Here is a 12,400-nt window from a genome sequence, read left to right on the forward strand (position 1 = left end):
ATGTGCTGTCTCCTAAAATTAGGAGGAAAAAACAAGATGCAAGATCCTGGAAAAATGAGGTCCAACACAAGGCAAACAAGATTCCCCAGGAGATCAGTGAAAGGAGATCCAAGAACTACTACAGGGCCGCCTTAGAGAACGCTTAGTCCACACTGGACCAAGAGAAAAGACTCCTGAAAGATATCTCTCGAAGATGAAACTGATAAACTGATTAACAGGTTTAATCATTTTGAGTTTTGGCAAAGAATCTGGTGATTAATAAGTATAAGGAAAAGAAGAGAAACAAATGAAAAAGAGAAATAAAAAAATAGTCACCTTCCTATGATTAAGATCATAGACGTAAGCCACATAGCAGTGGCTTAAACTAGAAGATGAATTCTCTTGTGGAAGAAGTCCAGAGACAGGCAGTCCAGGGCTCATAGTATGGTGTTCCTTGGTGTCAGAACCTAGGCTGCTTCTCTCTTGTTGTTCTGCCATCCCAGCATGTGGCTTCTACCTCAAAGACCAAGAACTCAAACCATTACATCCACATTCTAGCAGGCAGAAATAAGAAAAAGGCAAAGAGGAAAACAACCCCTCCTACACAACTTTAAGATCACTTACAGTAGGTCATAAATGCGCTAAAACATCCCACTGGCCAGGACTTAAGTCACGTGGATGCACCAAGCTGCCTGGGTTCTATTAGTATTTTTTTAAGAGGGGTTGGGACAAGAATGGCATTGGGAAAGAGCTAGCAGTCTCTGCTACCTCCCTCCAGCACTTTCTATTCTCCATATCCTACTTTGTCTTTCCTCGACGTATTTATTAAGCCCTGATATATTTTTCCTTCATTTGTCTATCTGTTTCCCCTAACCTGGAACTTCCAAGGGGACACAGACTTTGTCTTTTGCTCACCTCTGCACCCCAGTTTCTGGAAAAGTGACTGAAGCATAGAAGAAATTTAATATGGGTTGAATGAGGGAATAAATTGTTAATTCCGGGGTTGGGGGGGGAGTCTAAGAAAATAAATTTAAACATAAAGATCCAGTCTGGGCACAGATGATGCTTTGTTTTGTCTTCATTAGTTAGAAATGGATGCCCATCATCTGGAAAAAATGACTCGCCCTTCTGGAATTACTAATTTTAAAAAGCCTCCTTTCCTCTGAACAGATGATTCAAGTCATTGTACAAGGTACAACTAACCCCCTAGTCCTAATAATATAAGCAATATTGCATTAATGTTTGCAATAATGTAACTATTAGCAAGAATAACATAAACATTAACATGATGTAAATAATGTAAATTAATTAACTGATTATTTTTCATGTAAATATTATTAGCCGCAGGAAGGGAAATTATTTGGGGGGAGTGTTATACTAGAGATATAAATCCTCTTCTTCCATAGAAGGAGTCAATAGATACTATCTAGACCGAAAAACAAACAAACCAAAAAAACACAAGAAATAGCAAAATATGCCTATTATTTAAAAATACAGAAAGAGGCGTCAGAAGAAATAGCTCGAAATGTTGAAAGGTGATTATTCTGGTGAGCAATAATCAGGGATAGGGGAGACTAGACCAGAGGTTTTGCTTTTAAGGATCACAGAATTTTAACAACGTATGTTTATATTTGAATTTTTCATATCTAGCTCGGTGCCCCCATTCCTCTGAGCTCCCGGAAAATAAGTTATTAGGAGTGTAAGTTATTAGGAGCCTTGCAACTTCGCGCTGTGGGCAGTGATGGGGAAGGAGAATGCACTTAGAACAGAAAAGTGAATGCTCCTCGGTCGTACACACTCGCATCCTACACACAAACTTTTAGGAACTGTACGCACGTGCGCAAGGAGATGAGGCGACGGGCCCAGACAGGTGGTACAGGAGCGACATCAGCACTCAGCTAATTCTAATGTCATTTCTGACGCTGGGGGTAAGAACGTTCGAGGGAACCAACGTGGAAGGAAGGGTCAGAGCTAACACCAAACGCGTCTGGGGCTCAGGCTGCGGAGGACGCCTGGCTGACTGGGCGGTCCGGCCGCCCCCCCCCCCCCCCCCCCCGCGGCCCCAACGCAGGAGGAGGAGCCGACCCGCCCCGAGTCTGATGCAGTTGTGCAGGCGCCGCTTCCTGCTAGTCGGGAAGCCACAGGAGGAAGAATTTAAGGAAGAATACCGGCCGCAGCCCTTCTCAGCGCTCGAAGCCGTGCCATGCTTGCCCTCCGAAGGAGCCTGACTAAGGCTCTGGCCGCTCGGTCGCAGGCGCCTCAGGTACTGGCCGTCCGAGACGCGCCCAAATCGTTCCCTGGGGGAGGGGCGGGGAGGGGCGTCTGCGGGGAGAGCGCGGGCCGCGCATGCGCCTACGGGCCCAGACCTGCCAACGTGGTTCTGCTGCCGCAGAGCTGACTTCTAGTACAAGTCTCGGAATCCCGTGGCGGCGGACCCCGGGCTGCGCGGCAGGAGGAAGGGTTCCGTTAGAGGAAGACGCAATGCCAGGGTCGCCTCCGGCCGGCTCGCAAACAGTCGTGGACAGGGGCCGTTTCTAGCCTAGGTACCCGGAAGCCCCCCCGAAGCGCCAGCTGCTGCGTTTTTGCGGCTATGCGAGGTTGCTGTCGCCGCATTGGGGCCTGTGCTAGACACTGGTCCGGCCTCTCTTACTGATTTGTGTTTTGACAAGCCCCTCCAGACTGAAGGGGCAATAGGACAGGCCTCCCCCTATTAAGCGAAATACACAACCGTCCAGCATTTTGCAGGCAGAGAACCTTTAAGAGGGGGCCCAGGGTGCAGGTGGTGAAGCATCCTGCCCAAATGCCACTGTCTCCTGAGGTTGGTGCCCTAGTCAGGCAGTGTCAGGAACCTCGTTGCAAATATGATGATGACAACTTATTTAATCTGGATAAAAAATGTACAAAATAGATTATTGTGATTCAGCCTTAACTGTCAGGAATTGGCCTATTTTGTGAATCTAACCTAGAGGTTTTTTCCTTTTGGTGTTTAGGCTTTTACTTCTTTCTCAAAGAGCAGTAAGAAGGGGATTATAATCTACTCTAGAGACTGACTTTCTGGTGAAGACTAAAGAGGAACCATTAATGGCCCCTTCACCCAAGATTAGCAATACAGTCTTTGTTCTGAGTCTCTCTATTGGGGCAGGACCAAGAATTATTCCTTAGAATTTTACTCTGAACTTTGACGTTATTAAATGTCAACCAAAAAAATGAAAACAAAAATGGTTCTGACAAACCTAGGGGAAGGACAGGAATAAAGACGCAGACGTAGAGAATGGACTTGAGGATACAGGGAGGACACGTTATTCTGCCAACGATAATAAAATGTATGCCTTTGATCACATATTTTGATCTCCAAATACAAATTCCCTGAAAAGCAACTTAAAAAGCAATTGTTACAAGTACCCTATTGGCCCATTTTCTGATATCTGATATACTTATATTTTATTTATAATATTTTTAAACTATAAATACTAGGCAGTTTTTATTTGCTTAACATTCTGTTAGTAAAGTTTAGTAAGATGGCACAAAAAGAATATCTGTCAAATACAGGGGCAGCTGCAATTGTTTTTGATGGCAAGCTTAAGTCAGTTGGGCAATAAGAGTATAACTCATCATAGACATGGAATGACCTCAAGAGAGATTACTATAATTAAGCCTTATACACAATTAAGTAAAATATATGCATTACTGTGTTTTGTAAACAAAATATATGTCAGAGGAAGAAGCCTACTGCTTTCCTTTGACATATCAGGTAGTCAGTATAAGCCCAAAATTCATCAATAGCCTTATAAGTACCAAAACTACTTTAATAGATAATTCTGGTATAATCAGCTTCAGGAAATGTGCACATGCTAACCAAACTTATGTACGATGGATATGTAAATTAGAATGCTATATGAATGTATATGTATACGCATGTGTGTATATACATATATTTGTATATACATATATATATATACACAAACACATATACATACACAAAGCATCTACTGAAAGTTAAGTTTACTCAGAGAACCCAATTAGAAATTTACATTGTGAGCATATGACTATTACAAAAGTAATGAATGGTTCTTAAGGGATATTTCCATCAACCTGCTATAATTGGGTGGATTAAATGCCCTTCTTCAGGTTGCACATGTAATTAAACCCTAATAATTATTCAGACAATTCTGACTTACTGATGTTTCCTTTTTCTAGCATTTACACAGGCTATCACCATAGTACAATGCAACTGGCTAAGTCATAGTTTCCTATTACACTAGTTACACTCCTGTTCTATTTTTGACTAGTGGTCCACTTCACTGGATTTAGAAAATACTTCTATCTGACCAGCAATTTCCATTGTTTTAAGAACCTAAAAAAAAAATTAGTTTTCTGCCAGTAAACACATTGTCATTGTGCCAGCCAAAATACCTGTATATGTTAAAAAATTGTTTTAAATGCTTAACTCTAATACATATGCTATTCAATATAGATGGAATATTAGCTAAATAAGGGAAAATAAACTATTTGTAAAATTTATTAGGATCCTAACTATTTGTAAAATTTATTAGGATCCTAACTGTCCTTTGGTAAAGAGACTGACCCAGTGCCGCCTTAGGAGCGTCTCATGGAAAAGTGACTAAAGGTGGAGCCCCTGCTAGGAAACAGTAGCTATATATTTAGAATGTTTAAAGCAGGCATCTTTATTGACATATCTCTAAACAAATTCAGTGGAGAGAGGACAACAGAAGTCAAAACAGATTATGAGTTTAATGAGTGTCCCTTGTTTCCAGACTCAGATTTGTTTGTAACATAATATTATAAACTGTACCTTCCCCAAATATTTCAAGTTGCCTTATCTTTCTTCAGGTGTGCTCATCTTTTGCTACAGGCCCCAGACAATACGATGGAACATTCTATGAATTTCGTACCTGTTATGTTAAGCCCTCAAAGATGAATGAGTTCCTGGAAAATGTTAAGAAAAACATTCATCTTCGGACAGCTCACTCTGAATTGGTTGGATTCTGGACTGTAGAATTTGGAGGCAGAATGAATAAAGTGTTTCATGTTTGGAAGTATGGTATGAGTCATCAGCTTAAGTATTCAGTACAGATTTTCATTCAGTTAGATATTACATGAGACTTAGTTCTTGGATCTATGTTACTATAAATACATACAGGTTAAGTAAAACTAAAACAGCAATACCAAAAAAATTAATTCAGTGATTATTCTTCCCAACAGTATACCTCTTAACAGCCCATTGCCAGAAACCTTTATATTATCATATGGGAAGCAATATTGGGAAAATGTGGCATCTCCAATTTCAAGTCATAAAATTCTAAGCTAGACTTTAATTCTAGAAAAAAAGTTTAGAATGGCTTATTGTACAGATTTTTTATGAAAAATTTAAAGCAGTTAATGCAAGAACCAGAGTGAGTTAGGATCATAAAAGAAAATAGAATTATTTTTTCTTTATATTGAAGCTATAGCTGGATATCAATGTTTTAGCAGAAATCATTCAAACATCTAGGGACTTTAGGGAAACAGAAGTTGATAGAGGATGATAGTTAACTTTGAAGCCCTCACCCATCCTTAAGATTTAATAATTTTGTTATATTTCAGGACCACTTTGGGTTTTTTTCTGCCCCCAGAGTTTCAAGGAATTCACTGTCATTATACTAAGCTAGGGAGGTAAAGGAAAGGAAGTGAGTTCTTTCAATATTGAAGTTGACCAACCCCTGGTTTACAAGAACGGTTACAGGAATCCCTAGAATGTTTAACTCCAATATTAAATTTTTGTGAAGTCACATCAGGACTTGATGATATCTAAAGAACTTTTAATAATTTCATTTAGTGTTTGGTCATCAGTGTCCAAAGTTAATAGTCATATAGTACTTTAATATGAAAAGTACTCATTCTGTATTTAACATGGCCATAGTTTAGGGGTTCTCCCTGTTGTAATAAAACAAACCCCATTAAAACACAATTTATGGGACTTCCCTGGTGGTGCAGTGGTTAGGAATCTGCCTGCCAATGCACAGGACACGGGTTCAAGCCCTGGTCTGGGAAGATCCCACATGCCGCGGAGCACCTAAGCCCATGTACCACAACTACTGAGCCTGCGCTCTAGAGCCCGCGAACCACAACTACTGAAGCCCACACCCCTAGAGCCCGTGCACCGCAACAAGAGAAGCCACCGCAATGAGAGGCCCGAGCTCCACAACGAAGAGTAGCCCCCGCTCGCCACAACTAGAGAAAGCCCTCACGCAGCAACGAAGACCTAACGCAACCAAAAATAAATAAATTAAAAAAAACACAATTTATGCTTTAATGCACCACCAGCTGAATCACGTCCCATTAAGAAATTACTCGTAAGGTCCTGATATAACTTACTAATGCTCTAAGAAGGCTGTTATTCCTTATCTGCAACGTAAACCATAGAGAACTCTTTTACCATTAGTCTTATAAGGCCCTATTAGTAAATATTAGTACTAGGCCCATATGTTAGTAACATATGGGTAACAAACAGAAGAGAAATAGTACTGGGTAAAAAGAATGGATGACAGTAAGTAAGAGAATGAGCACTATTTCTTTGGAAGCTGTTTGTTCAAAGAAGAGGCTGAAAAAGCAAATCTAAATTTCATTTATGTTCAATTTAATTCAGTTATACCTTGACCTGACCACTCATCACCATCACCACTGACAAAGAAAAATAGTCTTTTTCTAAACTGGCGCCATAATTTAAATGCCTCAATAAAATTAATAAGAATAGTTAACAGATACTGAGTACTCACTAGGTGCCAAACACTGTTCTGAGCTCCTTTCATGTGCTAATTCATTTAATCCTCACTTCAGCCCTGGAGTTAAACAGACACAAAGATTCAATAACTTACCTAAGCCTCACAACTACCTACTAAGTGGTAGAGCATATAAAGCCCATTACTATATGATATTATCAGTTGTTTACATTCCTGCTCCCCTTTTAGACCATGAAAAACTTGGGGACAGGTGTCACATTTACTTATGTTGGTATCTCCAGTGATATAACACAGTCCTTATGTGGCCTCGATGAACATTTACTAAACTGAATGAAACCCAGAAAAAGTACAGGTGGTTTTAAATCAAACATTTTTATTTTTCTTACTCCTTTTCATCCCATAGACAATTTTGCTCATCGAACTGAAGTTCAGAAAGCCTTGGCCAAAGATAAGGAATGGCAAGAACAATTTCTCATTCCAAATTTGGCTCTTATTCATAAACAAGAGAGTGAAATTACTTATCTGGTGCCATGGTGCAAATTAGAAAAACCTCCAAAAGAAGGTAAGTCCTTCCGTCTTAGTCAATGAATTTTGATGGAGAAAATATTAAAGATTTTAAGCTATAAAAACTAAAGTTCTACTGGAAAAAAAATGGAGAAAATATTAAAAATTTTAAGCTATACAAACTAAAGTTCTACTGGAAAAAAAATCAAGTTAATCTTTTGCATAATATAGGAACATATGTTGATTGTTGAGATAAAAATAATTTGGAGCTCTTAGCTTATTCTTAAAAATTGAGCATTAAATAATGGAGTTTTTTTCCAAATTGGTATCATACTGATACTTAAAGTTTAGCTATATTATAGAAAAAGTTGACATGGTCACTAAAGGTTGAGAAGTTGGGCCTTGGGAGCAGGGAGCACATGTGGGTAGATGAGGGATAGTGTATGATATTTTTTCATAATTTTTAAATATTACAAACTTTTAGATATAAAAGTATTTTTCCATAAATTACTACTAATCTCAAATCATGAAGTACAAATTTGCTTATAAAATTTGACTGTTTGGGGGGAATGAATTAACTGGAACTGCCAAGCTGTATTACTGTAGTCTAACTTTTATGTCTTCCTCTTTCTTATTTCTCAGTTTGAAAATAATTCCTAAAGATTTGTCTTCTTCCTGATTTCACTTCTTGCTGACTTAAAGAAATTATTACCTCAATCCAGTTTTAAACAAAGGTTAGATTAGAAAAAGCATAAACTAATTTAAATTTTATTTTATTTCCCCCATTATTCCCAACTCTAGTGCATTTTGGATTACAAGAGATTTGAAAAGTCTTATTTAGATCCTTATCCACCTAGATCCCCTCAGTTTTAGGCACCACCTAAATGAACTAGTGGGCTTCAAAGAGAATGTCAAATCTTGGTTCTCTTCCTCTATGTTATTCATGATTCTTCAGTAACTTTTGCATGTTTTTCCTTTACTTCTCAAATCTACTGGTCCCCTGGTTTCTTTCTGTCACCCTATACTTCCACCCAGAAGGTAAAATACTTTTCAAGTATTTACCTGGATATTATATACCTGGAATAATAAAACCACCTCCTTTAGGGTTTGTTTTGCCTCAAAAACTCTGAGACAGTCACTTCAGGTCCATTGTTTGCTTGCTGTTCCTGGTAGAAATGGAAACCTATAGGGGGAAATTATATAAAGCAAAAATGTAGTAGAAGTTGGAAAGAAGAACAGAACTGTAAGAGATTGGAAAATACTTTATTCATTTCTATTACAAAAGTGTAAATGCAGGCAGCTAAAAAGTCCTATTCCATTATTTTCTCACTATTTTATTGATAAATTTTATAAATTAAAAATATTTTAGATAATAACTTACCTATATCTTCCAGTCCCTTTTTTCTTTGTTCTCTATAAGCTTAACAACTCATCCTTAAAGTAGGTCAAGGACTTTCTACACATAAAAGCACAGTGCAAATTATTAATAAATATGTCTACATAAACATGTATATGTATATGATCCTCCAAATCTATATATAGATTAGCTTTCCACTGGAACCAAACTAGACAGGATTACAAATTGCTTGAATGTGTTCAGTAAAATACTTATTTTTCTCCCTATTCCAGGAGTCTATGAACTGGCTACTTTTCAGATGAAACCTGGTGGGCCAGCTCTGTGGGGTGACCCATTTAAAAGGGCAGTTCATACTCATGTCAATCAAGGCTACACAAAATTAGTTGGAGTGTTCCATGCAGAATATGGAATACTCAACAGAGGTACAGTTGTCCATCTCTTCTATGACATTGCAAAGTATATTGGTGATTTACTGTTAAGTTCCTTGGGTCAGTTTGTCTCTCTTCTCATTATTGAGTGTATTTTACCTTTTATTGCCAAATTTTTAGTTTTTTGTGATTTTAAGGGTTGAGTAAACCTGTTTTAAATCTTATTTATTTAGAATATTAATACCTTATGAAGACTTTTGCAAATATTGAACTGCCTTTTTCTCTGATACATCAAAATGATAAAAATTTTAAAACTGGAAAGGACCTCAAGAAATCACCTATTCCTTTCATAATCTTTTTTTCATAATCTACATAATCTCTGAATGGAGTTTTATTGATTTTTTTTCCACTTTTATTGTAATATAATTGACATATAACATTGTGTAAGTTTAAAGTGTACAACATAATGATCTGATATATGTATATATTGTGTGAAATGATTACCACAATAAGTTTAGTTAACATGCATTACCTCACATAGTTACAATTTTTTTTTCCTTGTGATGGGAACTTTTAAGCTTCTCAGCAACTTATTTATTTTATATGTGAAAGTTTGTACTGTTGTACCATTTGTGATTTTTTTAATAATATTACTTGGGTTGTTTGGGGGTGAAAAGTAATATATAGTTATTATAAATATTAAATGGACATGGACAAGCCCAAAGAAAAAAATTACCCATTTCTCACTACTTATATACACATAGTATGTATACCATATTGATTTATTTAATAAAACACCTATTTGGGATATTAAAGTTTATCTGAGAGGATAGCTAAGACTTTTAATATTTGAAAACTCATAATATCCAGTTGCCTCCTCATATTCTCCACTTCATGTCTAATGGACATCTCAAACCTAACATATCCAGAGTTGAGCTGATCGTCGCCCAGAAATTCAACTTTTAATAATATATTGTAAAAAAAAAAGTTGAACTGTGCAAAAATAGATGTTTGAGTTGGAAAGTACATGAAGAGGAGAAAAATTATGACAATTATTAGATGCCTTTCTCACACCATACACTAAAATAAAATCAAGATGGATTATAAATATCAATTAAAAAACTGAATTCATAGAATTACTGAAACAAAATATAGATAAATTTATTTAATAATATGTGAGAACAACATTTCTAAGCCAAAAGCAAATGAAGAAAACTATGAAGGAGAGAAAAGAACTGATGATTTTACTGTACAAAGGCTCAAATTTCTGTGCATACCAAAAACAAATGAAATCCAAAAGCAAAAAGAAAAATAAAAGCTTATGCAAAGAAGACACAGATGACTAATATATATTAAAGAAGTTGCAAATTAAAACAATAATTGGATGTCATTTTTTACCTAATAAAAACATATTATATAGATATAGTATTGGAGGGGTTGGGGACAAACAAGCAGTTGTACTATGTAGGGTTGTATTGGCTTAATCTTGCCCCCCTTAATAATTTGGCAATAAAATAAAAAGCTTAATTTTTTCAACAGTTTTTGCCAACATTCTAGGAAATATGAATGTTTTTAGTTATACAAGAAGGAAATTTGAAAGGATATAAAATATATAATCACATTTGAATGATGACATTAAAGGTTTTTTAAATCTCTAATTTACTATAATAGACGTGTAGAATTTTTATTTTAAAAAAACTACTGATATGTGTGTACACACACTTTTTAATCTTAAATTCATTCTCAGTGTACTAGGAATATGATAATATGCTGAGTATAAATCAGTACTTCACTTCTGGAGGATAGTGTATAATATATACACTGTACATTTGTAAGTGTATATATGTAAGATACTCTTTGGTTCTCTCAATTTAAATTTTAGGAGTTTATGTTAAGAAAATAATCAGATCCAGACTGCCTGGGTTTGAATCCCAGCTCCACCACTTAAAACTCTGTCACCTTGGGTGAGTTACTTAACCTTACTGTGCCTTAGTTTCCTCATCCATAAAATGATGATAATAATAACCTACCACTGAAGGTTATTATGAAAACTAAATGAGTTAATACACACAAAATGTAAAACCAGTCTCAGCACATAGTAGGCACCCAATAAATGTTAGTAGAAGTTGTCATCAACATTGCTCTTATTATGTACATGTACTGCTGCTCTAATGAAATTTATGTCAGCATTATTTATAGTAAGGAAACTTTGGAAACAATGTTTATAAATTTCTCTCCCAAATCGCTCACCCCTCTGAAATCTTATCACTAATATACTTAGTGTTACCCTGTTGATAATCACTATTTTTATTTAAAGAATAGGAGTTACAGTTTCTGATTAATGTTTCTGTCTTTCTTATTTGAGTAATGCCACAGTCTTTAGAATCTATTTCTGGTTTATTTATTTCTGCAGTTCATGTTCTTTGGTGGAACGAGAGTGCGGATAGCCGAGCAGCTGGGAGACACCAGTCTCATGAGGATCCCAGAGTTGTGGCAGCTGGTAAGCTATTTCACTAAGCACAAGTTATTCTTAGAACAAATCTGATTTAGTCAGTAACTTTATATACCTTCTTATGAATTTTTTTCCAGTTCGGGAAAGTGTTAACTTCCTTGGGTCTCAGCAGAATATGCTTCTGATTCCTATGTCATTTTCACCATTGAAATAGTCTTCCACTGATAAATGAAGCATTTCATTAACTGCCATAAGATGTGTCTACTAATGGTGCTTAAATTCTCCCAAGAGATTCTCACTTTTATTTGATGGAGGTGGTAAGTTAATTTGCTATGTCCCTTGCATATTTAAAAGCTACCTCTGTCCACTATCACCACCACGTCAGTAAACATTCTGTTCCTTTTTGCCTAGGCATTTCAGTATCTGTCATACATTAAAAATAGTTACTATAGGATCTTGACTTTTCATTTGTTTCCAAATATCTCTTTTTCTCTATTTTGACAACCCTCTGCTTTTATAGCATTTTCTTGCATTCAAATGATTCTTTCATTTCCATAGCTGTGATAATATCTTTAAAATATTTGTATACATTATTAACCTTTTCATCATGTCTGTTTTTCTGAGATTTTAAAAGTTTTTGTCCATTAAAGTTTATTTTATACTACCAGATAGGATTCATAAAAATATTAAACATATTTCTTTACTATGGAAGAGTACAATGTTACCTGTGTCATCTGTATTAATTATGGTTATCACATTAATAATTACTTACCTGGAAAATAATGTTATTAGGTCCTGGTATTAAAAGTTATTGATGACCCATTGGTTTATATACTGCAGTATCTTCATTTACAGTTAACTTTACTAATTTTTACTTCATTTTAAATCAGTGTTTAACAAAGCTACTTGGTCATCTGTTTGTTTTAATATTTATGGTTATGGAAATGTTTGCTCTAATAAAAGCCTACATATACAATCTGATTCTTTTTATCGTGTTTTA

At 36.1% G+C, this 12,400-nt stretch overlaps 1 protein-coding gene across 1 annotated transcript; it reads left to right on the forward strand.

Annotated features, from left to right (window-relative positions):
• Positions 1-2,070: 2,070 nt before the first annotated feature.
• On the forward strand, positions 2,071-12,376 carry LOC114884242 (protein NipSnap homolog 3A). The gene is made up of 6 exons (XM_029203090.1): positions 2,071-2,242; positions 4,831-5,041; positions 7,123-7,281; positions 8,853-9,002; positions 11,362-11,448; positions 11,538-12,376. Exons 1-6 carry the CDS (start codon positions 2,183-2,185, stop codon positions 11,612-11,614), a joined length of 744 nt encoding a protein of 247 aa, XP_029058923.1. The 5' UTR covers positions 2,071-2,182; the 3' UTR covers positions 11,615-12,376.
• Positions 12,377-12,400: the final 24 nt, after the last annotated feature.

Source organism: Monodon monoceros, unplaced genomic scaffold (assembly GCF_005190385.1).
Source record: "Monodon monoceros isolate NGI ecotype Baffin Bay Population unplaced genomic scaffold, NGI_Narwhal_1 Super_Scaffold_5, whole genome shotgun sequence".
Classification (NCBI taxonomy): Eukaryota; Metazoa; Chordata; class Mammalia; order Artiodactyla; family Monodontidae; genus Monodon; species Monodon monoceros.